Below are 16,831 nucleotides of genomic sequence, written 5' to 3'. Positions count from 1 at the left end.
GTCCTACCTTTCCAGGTATTTTTCGGAAAAGTCCACCATCGCGCGGTACATCGGGGAGCGCCGGCAGAGCGTGCCGGTGCCGGGAGGGGAGGCGAGTGCCAAACCCCAGCCACTTGCACCATAAATACTCCCCGCAGACAGCTGGCAACCAGGCTGCGCAGCCAATAGCCGGCCCGTGCGATGCCAAGAGGCTCCCCAGAGCATCCGCCGCTGCCTCAAGGTGAGGAGCAAACCCTCTGCAACCGCCCCTGACCCCGCTGAGCTGAGCCTCCCACCGCCTGCCCGATTCCCCTGGCTCAGCGCTGCAGCAGGCACACGCGGATGGGGGGAACGTCCCTGCTGCAGACTGCAAGGGATTCATTTTAATTTCAAGTGTTGAGAGGAGGGGGGGGGATTTACAAAAAGAGCTAAAAATAACCAGCTGCAGCTAGGAAGCACGCAGGGCAACAGTGCCGCTCGCTGGCAGGCAACACCGGCAGCGAAGCCGTCCAGCCTGTGCACTTAGTAGCTGCACTCAGCCCCTCGCACACCCTGAGCGGCTCAAACCACGTGTGACTTTGTCACCTGCCCCGAGCCACGTGGAGTGGGGAAAGAGCCAGCCCTGGGCATCCCTGTGGCCCTGACACCCGGCCGGATCCTGCCGTGCAAAACTGGAGGCGGTTCATTCCAAAACATCCTTGCAGCTGCAGCTGGGCTTATGGGAAGCAAAGGCCACGGCTGCCTCGTCCTTGCCCAGACCCACTTTTTTGGCACCCCCAAAGCCTTACCGGGAGAGGAAGAGGGTCTGCGAGCATCACTCAGCAGTCCCCGCACTCAGTGCTCCCACCACGCTGCCCGCATGCTGCAACATGCTGCAAAGGGCTGGAGCCTGTCCCGTGGTGGGAAAACTCCCCATCCCTCCTGCCGGCATGGGGCCAGTGGGAAGGAGGCCCCCAGCTCGTGTTTCATGGCTTGCATGTCCTCTCCCTGAACCCAGCACCTCCGGAGCAGAGCTCTGCTGGCACTGGGGAAGCCCTTTTCCCCACACCACCGGCAAGAGCCAGCTCCTTCTCCTCATCCGTCAAAGCAAGGTAAGCAGGGGGCTGCTCCCAGCTGGGTTGTGCAAAGCCCCCAGCCCACCTCCCACCCTCCTTCCTGAAAATCCTGACTCCCCATCTGAAGTGAGACCTTAGTTCACGTGTGTCTTTGCTGCTTTATTCCCAGAAAAGCTTGGGGGAACAAGACAGGGGGACCCTAAGAGCTGCCTGGACAAGCAGAGTACAGCCAAGGTGCTTGGTCACAGCAAACAGCCCTGGTACACTCTGATGCCACCACGATGTGACACTTACAGGTTCCTGCTCCGTTTCTTGCGGGAGGTCTCATCCCCTTCATCACAGCTGCATTCAGGGTCGGCTCCACTCAGCTAGGGGGGAACAGAAAAACAGTGTCTGCATCATCATGCCAGTGCCTGCCCACAGTGGCACTCTGAGCGTCACCAAGCAGCAATGCCAGCATCCCCTGTGGTCCCCGCACCCGCACAGCCCAGAGCCATGGCATCCACAGGGCTCCTTCCCCACAATCACGGCTGGCTGCAGCAATGCAATGGGACAAGCTCCTACCTGCTCTGGCATGGGACCCTGACTCCCCCCACCCATCCTATGCCACCTTCCTGGAGCATCTCAGGAGATGGCACGGCTGGTGGCCCAGGTACCCCTCCAGGTTCAAGGTGCTGACTGACAGTGGTACCTCCCACAGGGAGGACACCCGCATCCCCATTCCTGTTGCTCCTATTCCTGCTGCCTTGAGTGGGCACAGGGACTCCTCCCCAGCCTGCGGCGTACCTTGTCCCCCCAGAACCAGGCTGGGCAACCAAAATCAATCAGGGGTTCCCCAGCAGTCCCCAGGCAGGAAAAGTCAGAGCAGTTCAGCCATGACTGAATCATATCACGGCAGCTTTCAAGTTTGACAAACACACAGGGGGATCCACTCCCTGACCACCTCCCTTGGGCAGCCTGGGCAAACCAAGGGGACCTTGGATCCACCATGAGCTCAGAGCAGCACCAGTGCAGCCTGAGAGCCACAAAGCCTGGGGCCAGGTGTGGGGACCCCTGAGACCACCATAGCTCAGGGGCTTTAGTAATTCTTCCATTACTGAACGAGACTGGAAGATGCTCGCAGCCAGCCCCACAGCCAGCTTGACCACGCACCGAGCTCAGCCTGGTGCTGCTGGGGGCTGCAGGCCACTTCCCAGGATCGCCGCCCCGCGGCCGTGCCGTGGGAACCCGCTGCAGAGCCCCGCAGACCTGGGCTCGAGGTTTTTGACACTTCCTTCCATTCTGCACCCAGGTTTCCGGAGTTTATCAGCCCCAAACAATGCATCCCTTGCAAAGCACCTTCCCCAGCTAGATAGGGCCCCGGCAGGCGGGCTGGCCGGGGCGACACGCAGCCGGAGCACGTTTCCTGCCATTGTCCAGAGAGGCTCCGCTGCGCTCGGGGACAAAAGGCAGCAGCGGAGCTTGTCCGAGGACTCCCAGCAGTCCCGGTCACAATATGCTCTTAAAACAACCACCTCCCAGCCCAGCCAAGGGAAGGAGGGGAGCAGGGAGGCACACTGGGCACGACGGTGTTAAAAGGGCCAACGAAATGAGCCCCTCTGAAATGCTCCTAGAGAAGAAAAAAAAAGCAACAAGCACCCTGATGGATGCTGGGGCGATGCCGCCAGGGCCATTGGGTGCAGGTAGCATCAGTGCTTGGCAGCTCGGTGCTGCTGCCGGAGGGGATCCGTAGGGGAATTGTACATCAGTGTCCTGCCCCAGAAATCCGGGAGGGTTTCATCAAACTAGTCCAAAGGTACAGCCCAATAAAAGTCCCTCCAAAGCGTAGGCTGGGGGATGGCAGTGGCCCAAAACACCACGCACGTGGTGGCCCGGCACCATGCCCAGCTGCCCTGCCTGCTGCAGCTGCCAGGCAGCCTGGGTCCCTCCGCAGGCAGCCAGAGAGGCAGGGCAATGGGAGCAGGCAGGGGCTGCCCCAGGAGGGCACAGGGGCAGGGGTTAAGGCACCGGCCAGACAGAGCTGGAAGTGGGAGCATCGGGAGGTCCAGCAGCCACGCTGCCCTTGCTGCCAACACAGGCCGATCCGGTCCCTGCTCCAAAAAAACCCCAGTCTCATCTACACCAGTGCAGTTTAATCCAGGAGGAGCTCAGTTTACCTCTGCTGAAAAACATTCACCCCCATCAGCTCCCAGGCTGCACGCACAGCAGCACTGTGAAACTTCTTTCCAGGAGACTCATCACTGGCAGCCCTAACGGGACACTCTCACCAGGCACTTACACAGCCACCACCCCCCTTGCATCTGCACCGGGCTGTGCAGGTGTCCATTCTTGATAGGATCTGGGAGCAGGTCTGAACCCCCCAGCCCACAACTGCTGGCATCAGCCTCCACAAGAGCTTGCACAGCAAAGCCTCCTGCACAGCAGCCCCATCTGACCAGCCTGTCAGACTTGTAAGGGCTCTGACCAGTCGGCTGGGGACTCTGAGCCCAGAAATGCTCCAGGGAACAGCATCAGAGGTGGCTTTTCAAGCGGCAGAAGTCTGGCAGGAAGAGGCTTGAACCCACCATGGGTTTAATCCCATCATGCTGCCATGCTTGGTGGCATGCAGGGCTCTGTACCAGCCTCCTCTGCCAAGGAGCCAGCGGCCACGGAGCAGCGTGTAATGTGGTCCTGCGCTCTGCAAGGTGGTCTCGAGCAGCATGACATGGTCCTGAGCCATGCAACGAGGTCCTGAGCTGCGCAACATGACCCTGAGCAATGCAACGAGGTCCTGAGCCAAGCAATACAGCCCTGAGTAGAGCAGTACCCACAGCCACTGGCAGAGAGCAAGCCTGGTCGGGCAGAGCAGGGTGCTGGGCCAGCACCGCAGGACAGGAAGGCAGGCAGCCGCTCTCAGCACCCAGCCAGGCTTCACCAGGGGCGGACGGGGCGAGCAGCACTGCTCAGGCACTACCTTTGCAATGGCACATTGTTTCCTGCTAAAGTACAGCCAAACCAAGCTCTGTGCCGGGGGGCACGGGGAGCACCCCAGGCTGCTGGGCTTGTGAGCGCAGGCCAGCCCCCCGCAGAGCCCCTGCTGCACAGCCCCCCACTGCTCCCCCTTTCTGCATGTCAGAGTCAGAAATCACTGCTAACCTTAACCTTCTTCTGAGACAGGCCCTCTGCAACGGTCAGAGCCCTGCAGGAGGCTGGCCAGGGCAGAAAGCCACACTGCTCCTGGCATCCCCGAGGTCATTGGGGACTCTTTGTCACTAGAGCCTGGCTTTCTCCTGTCCCTGCCGCTGCAAACAGCTCTTTGCAAGCGCAGACACCTGGGTGCACCTCTGCCTCCACCCATCCAGCAGACAGTAGCTCTCCAGGATATGGCATCCCACAGGGTCTGGACACACTGGTGGGAGATGCCCACCTGCAGCACCAGCACACTGGCTCTGGGTGACAACCCCTGGCTGCTAAGCATCTCCCAGGGCTCAGTGCCAGTGGCAAGGACCTTCCTGGCCCCTCAGGTGCCAGCTTTGCCATGGCCATGGAGAGAGGGGCCACGTGTCAGGGCAACTTCACCCCAGGAGCTCCCCCAACACCACAGCCAAGCAGAAGCCAGATGCCCACAGACCAGCGCCGGCTCACATACCTTCCTCTGCCCCAAAAACAGCAGGGTGAGCTGATGGATGGAGCCACCGTTTTTGACGAGCTCTTTCTTGAGGGTCCTGGGGGAAGGCAGGGCCCAGTGGCCCTTGGTGCCCTGGCTGTCCGAGCAGTTGAGGGTGGTGTCAGAGGTGAAGCAGTGGCTCTTGGCCTCCTGCAGCAAGCTGCCCTCACTGTGGGTCCGGCGCCGCAGGGAGCTCTGCACGCTCAGCGTGTAGACAGGCTGACAGCCCGATGTCTCAATCATGCTGCTGCGCTTTGCCTCATTCCTCTCTAAGTAGTGCTCAGTGCTGTCCTCCTCCTCATCCTCCTCATCCTCCTCATCCTCATCTTCCTCATCATCATCTTCCTCATCATCCTCACCATCTGTGGTGCTGCCAGCCATACCCACCACGCTGTGGCTGAAGGTGCTGTCGAGTCGCAGCTCAGGGATGACAAAGGCTGGCAGGGAGCTGGGCTGCTCCTCTCCCTTCTCGGTGGTCACTGGCTGCTTTTTGGCCAGCAGAGGACCCTGGGTGGCTCCCAGAGTATCCCAGGGCTCAGCCGGTGCTGGTGCCTCTGCGGCTGGAGGAGCATCACCTACTGCTGCCTTCCCGTCCTCTGAGTGCATCTGCCCAGGCTTCTCAGCGTCCGTCTCCAGCATCTGCCCAGAGAGAAGATAAAGAAGGATGAAGGCAGAAGAACCCCAAATCTCTCACAAGCCACCTTCCTGGGGAGCCTTTCCACTCCTAACCCCACACACCCCAACCCTAACACAAGGCTGGCACCAACTTGTACAGCCCTAACAGTGCTCCGCTGGGGTGGGACAGCATTGTCCTCATGTCTCCCAGTGATGGCAGTTTGCTCATCACCCCCACAGCACCCAGTCCTGGTCCTGATTCCTGGAGGACCAGGTTTCCCCACTAGCAGCAAACTGGTGGCTATAGGGCAGGAGTGGGATGAGGCCACCCAGCTCCCACCCCCAGCACCAGCAGCACCGGTGGGTTTGGAGAAACCAGGGGGCCGGTGGTGGGTGGCTCAGCCCCACAGCACAGCTGGTGCAGACAGGCTCGGCTCCAGCTGCAGAGGCAGAGCCGGTAACATCATCCTTACCCCTGTGGCTCCACTGTCCCCCTGGGAGCAGCCAGGGGGGCTCAGCCCTGCAGAGATCTTCCCCAGGGTTGGCAGGGCAGCAGAGAAAACCAGCAGCTCTCATCCGGCAGCTCCAGCCCCTCCTGCACCGCGCTATTAAATGCCGAAGGGAAGCGCTGGGCTCTGCTCATCTGCAGATTGCCCAGGCTGAGCCTGGCTGCAGCCACGAGCACCTCAGCCTCCCTGACTGGGTGCCGCAGCCGTGGGGCTCCCCACAGCCACCCCCCTGTGCCCTGCAAAACCACAACTACTCCTACCAGCCCCTTTCAGTCTTCTAAGCTTTCAGGGTTATTTTTTGCAGCTTTCCTCTGCAGCTGGGAAAGACCCAAGCAAGCTCTGCCCTTTCAAAGGGAAAAGCCAGAAGTAAGTAATTCAAGGGAAAAAACCTCCATTTTTTTCATGAGCAGGGGGAGCCTGCAATAAGCCCCCCTTGCCAGAGCTGGGTCCTCTTTTCCATGTGATTTTCCTTTTGCATGGAGCCCATCTAAGCCAAAGGGCAAAAAACAGCTCAGTAGGGGAGAAGGACCAAAGGAGAGAAAAATCCTCCCTCCAGGAAGCAGCTTCCACCTATGCAGACCCTGCAGGGCTGGGGCAGGGGTTACTATACAGGACCAGCCCTGGGTAACAAGTCACCCAGAAAAAAATGTCACCATATCCCCAATTAATATCCAAGCATTTTCACGAGCCCAATGGCAACCAGAAAGCTGGAGTTAACACCACCACCACCCCTGTATGAATTAAGCTGACTTCAGCTTCACAAAGAGCAGCAGCCACAGGAATCAGCCCATCCAGCCTCACACCCCAGCAGGAAGAGGCACCCAACGGAGCAGACAGAGGCTGTATCCCTGCAGTGGTCCCAGCTCATGACAACAGACCCCTGCAAGCTATCCCCTGGGACAGCCAACCTGCTGCTCAACACCTCCTTACCCTGCAGAGCTGCTGCACGCGGGTAATAACCCACCACTGGCTATCACCAGGGAGCTGTAGGCAGATGCCAGGCTCCAAAAGCTGCTGTCAGCCCCAGGAAATGTTCTGGAGGTGTTTGAGCCCCAGCTTTGGCACCATCTGCTCTGCACAGAGAGGATGGCACAGAGATCATGCGGTACCCAGCAGCATCTGCAGGCACCTGTCTGAGCTAGCAGGTCCAACAAGCCGGACGGATTCCCAAAAAGATGCTTGATTTCAGCGCCACAGCCAGCTGCCTCCTGGGCAGCGTGCAGAGGAGCTCACCCATATCTGCCTGCGCCTTGTCCTTTTTTATCACCCAAAAGGGCCCCCTTTACACCTGTGAGCACGGAGAGGAGCTGCTCTGCCCCCTCCCAGTCTGGCTCACCACAGGCAGGGATTTCACTTCACCTGAACTGCCCCAGTGAGCCTGAAAACTAAAATTCAGAGATCTTCATGTCCTCAGAGCCATCTGTGCCATCTGCCCCGTCCCTGAAACAGCTGGATTTGGTGGGAGGCACAAAGGAAATGCTTGGTTTCCCCCATCCTTGAGGCTGTTTCACTCCCCAAAAGGTGATTTCTTGTAAAAAGGAAATGTTTCCAGGCTTGCCGTGCGAGGATGCTATTTGCACCAGTGCGCGTTTTAATGATGCTGTTTATGTCTTATATGTATTGCAATCACTGTCATCATTATTTCATGAAATAATTAGAGGGCAAACCCACGCAGCCCTCAATTCACTCCCTGCAAAGCCCTTCCCCCGCCGCCCCCAGTAGCTCCCTATCTGCCCAGTCCTTCTGCTTAATATTGCTGGTTGGCCACATCAGATAAGGCCCTTGAAGGAAATGAACAGGCTCCTTTAGAATGAGAGTCATTTAGGGATTAAATTAAATCCCCGCGCTAATTCAATCAGAGACTCCGCTGCTCCTCAGTGGCACGGGAGGGCATGAGCAGCAGCCTCACCACCGAGCGAGGTTTCCATCTAGGGTTGAAAGTATCGCCGGGGCTGTGAAATCCCGTCCTCACAGAAATTAGAGCTCTGCTAAATGTCAGCTGATGGCGAGGGAAAGACGGGGAAGGAAAGTGGCAGTAATGCCATCACAGCCGGCCAACAAGCCTGACCGCTGCTGGAGGCACCAGGGACTTCAGCAGCACGAAGCCAAGGGCCACCTCACTGCGCCAAGCTGACTTGGGCCAGCAAGGACAGGGATGTGACCAGGTGTCCTTCTCACCATCATCGTGGCCAAGGGGCTGCTGGAGGAGGCAGCAGATGGAGGTGGTGCTGATGCTGTCTGAGCAGGGAGGTGCTGTCCCTCCACCTCAACGACTCATCCAAAGCATCCCATGGTCTCGCTGCAGCATGGGTCCTTGGCCAGCAGCAGTAGCTCAGGAGCCAGCGGCCAACATCTGGACCTCTCCATCCTCAACACCTTGTTCTTACTGCTCTCAACATCTGGGTCTCCTTGCTCTCAACATCTGGGTGTCCCTATCCTCAGTATGCAGGTTTCCCTGTTCTCAGCATCTGCATCTTCCCATCCTCAACACCTGGGTCTCCCTGCCCTCAACATGTTGGTCTTCCCATTCCCAACACCGGGGTTCCCCTGTCCTGAGCTGGGAAGGCCTGGGGGCTTTACTACATCATCCCTGGAGGACCTCACACTTCCCTGTTTCAGTTTCTCTCTCAGACTAAGCAGCCAAGGCAGCATGTCCCAAGCAGGAGAAGGGAAAGCAGAAGAAAGAGCTGCCTCCAAGCCCCAGGATAGCTATCATCAGGGGTAGTTTTAGGGAGGGAGGATGCAAGGTCTGCGATCAGAGCAACAGCAATACAGTCCCTAATATTGATTTCCCCATTGAACAAGCCTCAGCACATCCCAAAAAAGCCAAACATTGCCCTGCCTGCTCTAGCATCCTCAGTGTCTGCACCTGTAACCTGCTGCCTGGACTCCCTCTGCCTTTGGGCATCACTCACTGAGTCAAAAGTTTTCTTCAAACCAAGACAGGGGAGAAGTACTGCAAACCCTCTGCTCTTCTATCTGTAATCTGATCAGTTTTCTTCTAGTTGCTGCTAGCAACCAGAACCATTCGTGTTTGCCAGCAGAGCAAATTTCAGTGAACAGATGTGGGTTTGTTAGCGTGGCCTCAACTTCTCCAGCAATTCTTTAAATAACGTGCCCTTTCTGGTGGCCCGCAGCTGGGACCTTCCAGCTGGGAAAACACCAGCCACAGAGACGGCACAGCTGTGAGCTGACACCTGCACTGGTCTCCCCTGGTGCTGCCAGCTCTCATGCTGCCAGAAGTGTGGGGAGCTGTGGCATTCCCTTAAATCCCCAGCTCTGGGAGGTCAGGGATTTTTTTGAGGCTCTCAGTTTCTCATTTCGCTATTTCTGCTCCTCGCAGTCACGGAGCCACTGTGGCTCAGGTAACACCTGGACACAAGAAAATTCAATTCAGCCTTTACCTGGCTCCCGATGTGGATGCTCAGGTTTTGCAATGCACATCTTTCTCTTGCGTTAACACTGGTGAAGAGGAGTCTAAATGTGCCTGGGAGATCTGCCCTGCTACCCAGGCAGCTCCTGAGCCAAAATCAGGGATTGGCAAAAGCAAGAAAGTCCCTGCATGTAACAGACTGTTGGACATCAAGATGAGCAGGAGAGTGAAGGACACGCTGCTCCGACTGCACACTCATCCCAGGAGGGGTTAATGGACCTCTCGAGATACTGCTGGATACTGCTCTCATGGGCTCTCCCAGACCACAGCAGCCACATCCTCCGTGCATCCCAATGGAGGAACCACTCTGGCTCCGGCTGCCCTTAAATCTACCTTTGCTCAAAGGTGCCTTACCTGTCCCCAAAAGCATCTAACTCCATGGGAATGAGTGCAAGTCCCTTTCCAGGGGGATTTCGGGGAGGATGCAGCCAGCTTCACTACTGGCAGTGTGTTCCCTGTGCAGAGATAACACCCTCCCCAGGGTAGACGGGATGCAGGGATAAACAGCATCTACATCACTCAGGGAAACATCAGTGTTTTCAAAGTAGGGTTTTCCCGAAGTGGAAGAAAAAAATTACAGTTTTGGTTCTTAGCATGGGACAAACTGTGCCCAGATCCATCAGATCAGGAACTTCTAACTTGTCCTGTGAAATGCTAAATTTCACATAAATGAAACTATGGATGGTGGTCACCTTGAGGCTTAAAAAGTGGCCACTAAGAAAGCACAGAGGATCGGGCTGAGAGGAAGAAAATATAGCCAGAAACACAAAGCAGAACTATCAAAACTTGAGAAAATTTTTGTGGGAGTCATTTTGAAAGTGTTCACAAGGACCATCCCCGAGCAGCTCCGCTCCTTGCCCTCCTTGAGCTGTGGTGGCTCTGTGGGGCTGGCTGGAGCCCAGGGCTCATTGCACAGCAGGGTTTTCTACCCATTCCCTGCTTCATTACTGAATCGATGAATAATTGATACAAGCAATTAGTGTAACAGCAAATGCAAGTGCAGATGTATAAACCCAAACAGCAAGATCCAACAATGCATTGGAGCAGGGTGGCAAGGGTGGATATATGCCTCCAGTGAGACACCTGTGGGGGTGTAAAACTTCATACCACCCAAAAAAAACCTGTACTGGAAACATCTCTGAGCCCTGGAAGGAGAAGTCGTCCTCTGCCTTGAGGAAATGATCCCGTATCAGCTGTCTGCACTAATCCCACTACCCCGTTACTGTCACCCCCAACTGATGGCTCTGCAAAGGGGGCCTGACCGGGGTAGCGCCCAGCCCTGATGCTGCAGTGCCCACACTGCGCCTCTCCCCAGAGCTGCTCTGCTGCCTGCAACACAGTGGTGAACAGGAGCCAGCGCTTAACTGGGGGCAACAGCCTTGTCCAGAGCTAGCCCAACACATAGCTTGCACCCCATGTTTTGGTGTGACCACCTGCCAAAAGTGTCAGCAAACAACCTAGGACAACCCTGCCCCTCCACCCCCCCACCCCCACCCCCCCCGCACACTTTAGCCAAGCAGCTGGAGTTAGCCGAGACTTGCTACCACCGCAGCACCGAGCTCCCAGTCCTGAACCGCAGCTGCCCCGGCTGTCCCAGCTCTGGACCCCAACCTGTCCCCTGGCCGCTGCCCTCCATACCCACCACGGCTACCAACACACACACAGCTTGGATTTCAGTGGTAAGGGCTGAAGCTGCTGGCTGGTCCCCAGTACCAGTAAACGGAGGGCAGCCAAAATGCCAGTAAATGGAGGGCGGCTGTGAAAGTCCTGGAGCAGAAAGCCCACGTTCTCAGCCCCCTGAAATGCTGCTCCGGCAGTGAGAGCCAGCCAGCGCGGATGGCACAGCCGTACACAGAGCCAGACTTGCAAGGGAACCCCAAAAAGTCCCCATCGCTACAAATGCCCCTTCACTCCCCCTGGATGCTCTCCGTTACCAACCCTTCAAGCCCAGCCTGGCAGCAATGAAGCCAGGCAGGAGCCACAGGTTCCCCAGGAGGCAGCAGGCACAGCCCAGCGCAGGGGTGCAAGGGGACCGGCACAGGGAGCTGAGCAGATGCCTTTCATTTAAAAGGACATCAGTGTTCCCGAAGGCACCGTGCTGCTTCCTCAACCTGTGGCCGGATCCTGCCCAGCGAAGGGTACAGCTTTGAAAGCAAAACCTACCAAATGTGGGCTCCCAGTTGCATCCCAGCTGCAGGGGCCAAGCAAGCGGCATCTCCTCCGGCAGCCCCAGCCCCGACATGTGCCCGCAGCCACGGCTGAGCAGATGCGAGCGCAGTGCCTGGCTCTGCCTCTGCAGTTATTAATGTCCGTTTCAAGCGGCAGCTGAAGCCGCCCCAGACTCTCCCAGACACCACTCCCGCGTCCCCCTCGTGCTATTTACAGCTCCGCTAGCAATCCCTGGAGGTACTATTACCTGCTGATAAATGTGGACAACCGCTCTGCCTTCAGGAAGAGTTATGTATCACACCGAAACCCAGCACATTCACTGTTGCAGCTCCCCTTCTCCTGCCCCCGAGTGACACCAAGCCACAGACCGATTCTGATGCTTCCTGTTAAATCAAACTCTGCTGCAGGTTCGCAGTTGGATTTTTTCCCAAACTACTTTTTCTGGAAAAGAAGTGGGAGATGCTCTGCAGCGTGGCGCTCTGCCCTCTGCACTGCAATCCCCTATGAGCGGCTCTACCCTAATGGGCAGGAATAGGGAGCATCTACCTACCTAGAGTACGGTCCCCATCCAGGGGTCAGCCCACGCATGACCATCTGCCCTTCTCTCCTGCAAAGGCCAGTGCCCTCTCCTGACACCCCCATACACACCAGCTGGGGACCCGACTGCCTTGGCTGGATGCTTCTCCTCCTGGTATTACATTTTGTTGACCAAGACAGGCAAGTTGCCCTGATGGCTACAGGGAGAGCGCAGTGGCGTGTGTGCGCACAGCTGCTGCCACAGCCATTTGCCAGTAGTTATCTGCACCATGGCCATCATTTACTGATGGGTCTCACTGCCACGGTCCCAGCCTGTGCTTGGCTCTTCTCCAGCACAGACTTCAGACACACACATGTCCCCCTGCTCCCAGCCAGCTGCAGGCTCATGGATATTTCTGGGGTGGAGCAGGGGAAATGTGCTGCCTCCTTCACCTTGCAGGTAGCCACAGCTTTGCAGTGGTACAGGAAATATAAAATCTCACTGAACATGGAGCTGAACTCAGCTACACGATGCCATCACCGACAGCAGCAACGTGGCACAGCCACTCCAGCAGCTGTGGTCAGCACCTATCCTGCCTGCACGATCAAAGGGAGCTGGGCCTGATGGGTTTTGTGCCTGATTCCTTCATAAGGCCACTTGGCTGGCTGCAGGGCTGTGGGACATGGGCACACAGCCCAGGGATGTCACCACACTGTAGGTGCCCAGCTGCCCCTGAGCCTCAGAGCACCCCCAGCCTGGGGTCCCTGGCCCCTTTCAGACAGGAATGAGCCCAGCCGCCATCCAAACCTGCACACACACACCGCACCATGTCTGTCATTTTGACGATACAGCACCAGTTTGCCCAAGCTGGGCACTAGCTACGGCCTGCAGCCTCATTGACCGAGGTAACCTGCCTCCGCAGGGTGAGTGCGGTGGGACTTGGTGCTGGAGGCTAGTGAGATAACGTCTAGGGCATAAATATCCCTGGCAGTAAAAAAAGCAGAGAGGTGGGAAAGGGGGAGGAAGGCAGGGATCCTGTCATTGGCATTCAGCCCACAACCCTCAGCATCCTTTCCCTGCCAGGGTGGCACAAGGCTGATCAGCAGGGGAATCTCTCTGCAGTGTTATCAGCAGGGGCAGAGCACTCTCCACTGTGCAGAATGAGGGAGGTGATAGCAGGATCCTGAGCTGATGCATTCATTCACCGCAGAGCCATTGGGAAAGACTCATCCCAAAATCACTTATAACAGGACCATGATGTCGGTGCTGGAATCAATCGCTGCTGCCGGCACAGATCACAGTAAGGAAACAACCCCTGAGAGAACAGGACGTGGCAGAGCAGCTCTGCCTGCAACTGGCACCAACAGGGCCATGGCCAGTCACACACAGAACAGAGGAGTCCCAAACAGTACCAAAAACAACACCAGCGACTCCAAAGCCAAACGTAACCCTCCTGCAATCATGCCATGTCACTCCATCAGGAAAGTGCTTGTTACAGGGCAGGATGCCAAGCCTCGTGGAGGGCCAGGGGACCCCACGGGGACAGGATGAAACCATCCCAACCCCACACCACTCTGGGCACCACCACCCAGAGCTCCCCGGCATTTCAAACACATCCTTTGGCTTTGCAAAGATATCAGGGTTCGAGTAACTTTTGCAATCCATTACTTGAGCTTGGCTTCAGAGTCTTGCCCAACCACAAGCGCGCAGCCCTCCACCACGCCAGAAGGGAAGAGCATCGGCAGGTACCCAAAACAGTAGTTATTTGGGCATGGGAGAGGAGTGCTCCAGCTAAGCAGACAGGGCCAGCCCTGCTTGGCACAGGCAGTGTCTCCCCTTCGCAGGCAGCGCTGCGCCAAAGCACTTCCAGCGCCTTCATTAAATCATAGCAGCACTGGCTTAAACCACTTCGTCTGTGCCTTTGGCCACCCTGTGCAAGTGATCTCAACACCACTCACCCCCCCTGGGCTGCCAGCGCTGCTCATGTCAGCATGCTTGCTCTTACCAGCCCTTCTGGGATTCACAAGAAACATCTTCAAGGGTTTAAAAATGTCTCTGGCTGTGATAAAAGTGTCAGTGGCTGCTCGCACCCCTGCTACCCCACTGTGCCTTTCTGCTCGGGATGGATGCAGGAAAGATCACTGGTGTCAGTGGATGTGGCCGGGAGAACATCACACAGTGCCTGAGAAACAGGAGCTAGTGTTTGCCGGAGGGGAAAGGTCTGCTTTCCTAATGGCTTTGGAGTTCAGCTAGGCAAATGGACAAATAAAACTGGAGCTGTGGCTCTCAGCTGGCCCATCTGCTCCACTGTCCCTCCCTGCTCGCTCCCGGTACACACGTGCCTCGGGAGCCTGGGAGCCAGCAGCACTGGGGCCAAGTGAGCGGCTCTCCAGGGCTGGCAGCCCCCAGCACCTCCAGTCCACCTGAGCCAGCATCAAGACCCAGCAGGGCTGGAAACTGAGCTTGATGGAGCCAGGGCTCAGTGCCAGGGGAGATGCTAAAAAGCCCAGTACCCCAACCCAGCATCCCATCCAGCCCCACACAAATGCCAGGCGAACCCTCGCCTCCCCAGGCTTTGTGCTGTGTCCCTGTGCTTAGGACTGCAAGCCAACTGATGTGCAAGAGGGGACTGGCAGGGTGAAAGATCAGCCCCAGGACCCCTCAGCACTCATCCAGGCTCACCTGCACCGCAGGGAATTGGCAGTCAGGCTACTGCATAGAGTCCTTTAATTTATAAAGGGACATTTGAGACACGCTTTGAAGGGAACTGTAAAATACACACACACAGTCTTTGATGCCCTGGTTGCATGTGGGACTTGTTCCTGTGAAAAAGGGCTACACACCCAGCAAGAATACAGCTCAGGATCGGTCAGTCTGGGGTAGCACAAACTGTATCAACTTCTTTTATGTTTGCAGCCTGCTTCACACCTACTGCTATCTCTTCAACTCCTGTCCCAGCTGAGTTAAAGTCAACACACTATCCTTTTCTCAGCCCGTTGAGCGTCCAGGGAGAGACCCACATACCACCATGCTCTGAGCTCGCCGACATGGATTCAAAGGTCCCATTCACTCTGATATCACGGGAACCTCTGGCAGGGACAGTTTCCTCCAGATATTTAAGCGGACAGAGCTGAGCAGGACCCTCATCCCCAAAGGGACAGCATCTCCAGTCCCACAGCTCCCGAATTCACAGCATTACTGAAGCAGCCTTTGGCTGCCCTCAGAAACAAGTTTTTCCAGCCCAGGGTAAGAGCTGGACTGTGCTCGCCGGCATGGAACAACACACTTATTTGCTTTACTTTTGTAACCTGGCTCATAAATACTGCCAGCTGATGCTTTAACCCTATTGGGGCAGAATAAACCTCACCATTTTCTCCTCCGTTTGAGCACCCTGAGAGCACGAGCAAGGCGCTGGGAGGGTGTGTGGCCAGGGTCAGGCTGGCCCTCCAGGTGCTGGTGTGATGTGCTTAGCCCTGCCCCGCCTCTCGTGTTGGCACCATGGAAGAAAAGTAGGCTCTGATGGAGGTCCAGGTTTCCTGCACCCTTAACCATGCCCTGTCCTGTCTGCTCCACAGCAGCAGGTGAGCAGGACCCTCTGGAGCAGAGCTGGCACTGACGGGGCAGCAGGTTGCCAGCCCAAAATGGAAGGACTTTGGACCTAAAACAAAGCAAGAAGGAGCAAATTTCTTCCCTCCTTCCCCATCAAACAGTCAAACACACTCTGACTACACTGCCACTGAGTGAAGCACCCCAGTCAGACAGACAGAGATCCACCCCACTTGTCCCCAGCCTCGTCACAAGCACCTTGTCCCCAGGTGCTTGTCACAGCCAGCCAATGCCAGCAGCCCCTTGGCTGTGCCAGCACGAGCATGTATGTCGCCACCATCCAAAGGAGACAACCCAGTGTAAAGAGAAAGGGTATTGCTGAAGGCAGCGAGGTGCCCTGCAGGGAACAGTGATTGCAGAGGGACACGGGTGCGCAGCAGGGTGGGTGCCTGGGGCACAGCAGCGTGCTCAGGGCGAGGAAGAGGAGGCAGGGCATGGGACAGGAGAGGGATCACCCACGCTCAACCTTCCCCACACTGCAGGTGCCCAGGCCAGTGCCCGGGGGGAGTGTGGCCGCCCCTCTGCCTGCAGATCCTCCGCAGAGCCCTCCCTGCACCACCGCTTCGGCCCTGGTTTCAATCATCCCTCGATTACACACTGTTTGCTTTTGTTGACAGCACATTTACTTGCACTTGTCAAGTGCGCTGTAAATAGTGAGAGAAACAGCCCTGCCCTTCCTGACCAGAGGAACGGCCAGGAAGGGGCCAGCCAGTCCCTCCCAGCGGCTCATTCCCAGCACCGGAGCCAGCGCTGCCAGGAAGGGCCAGGGTGCAGGATCAGTCCACGCCTGCTCACACTGTCAGCAGCCATGGCAGAGAGACTGGTGGCCGGGCTTTGAAAAGTGCTGAGGATCCACCACCTCCCTTGGGAAACAAGGGGAGCACCCATCCTGGACTCCCATGGCCCAAAGTCCACACCACCAAGTGTCCATAATTATTTAGCTTAAGGATAATCTACATCTTTCAGATACAGCCAGCCATCATCTCCGAGGTAATCTCAGGTCACGGAGTCAGAGGGAAGAGTAATCAGCCGTTCTGAGTGTGGAAGACACAAAGAAACAAGCAGTGAGAATCAGATGGTCATAGCAGGTTTGTTACAAGCAGGGTGTTGTGCCACTAATCTTTTCCTTGGCAGCCAAACCAGCTGGAGCAGCTCCAGCCCCTGGTGCCTCATCCTTGCCCCTGCTCTGCAGTTTGCCATCTCTTCAATAGCGTTAATGCAATTCATCGCAGGGCCAGGCTAGAAACAGGACCAGTGCAGCAATGCAAGGTTAAAAACCATGCTCTGCACAGATGGTCATTA

General features: G+C 56.9%; 1 protein-coding gene across 8 annotated transcripts in view; it reads right to left on the bottom strand.

Annotated features, from left to right (window-relative positions):
• Positions 1-16,831, bottom strand: part of RGS3 (regulator of G protein signaling 3) — an 84,058-nt gene that overhangs the window by 5,677 nt on the left and 61,550 nt on the right. For 5 of the 8 annotated variants that reach the window (XM_027778121.2, XM_027778122.2, XM_005231258.4 and 2 more), the window contains 2 exons: positions 4,663-5,319; positions 1,329-1,402 (listed from right to left, as the gene is read on the bottom strand). In XM_027778121.2, coding sequence (XP_027633922.2) covers positions 1,329-1,402; positions 4,663-5,319 — 731 coding nt within the window. The other 3 variants (XM_055814533.1, XM_055814529.1, XM_027778124.2) reach the window with 3 other exon arrangements.

Source organism: Falco peregrinus, chromosome 1 (assembly GCF_023634155.1).
Source record: "Falco peregrinus isolate bFalPer1 chromosome 1, bFalPer1.pri, whole genome shotgun sequence".
Classification (NCBI taxonomy): Eukaryota; Metazoa; Chordata; class Aves; order Falconiformes; family Falconidae; genus Falco; species Falco peregrinus.
This window is presented reverse-complemented; position numbering and strand designations above follow the sequence as displayed.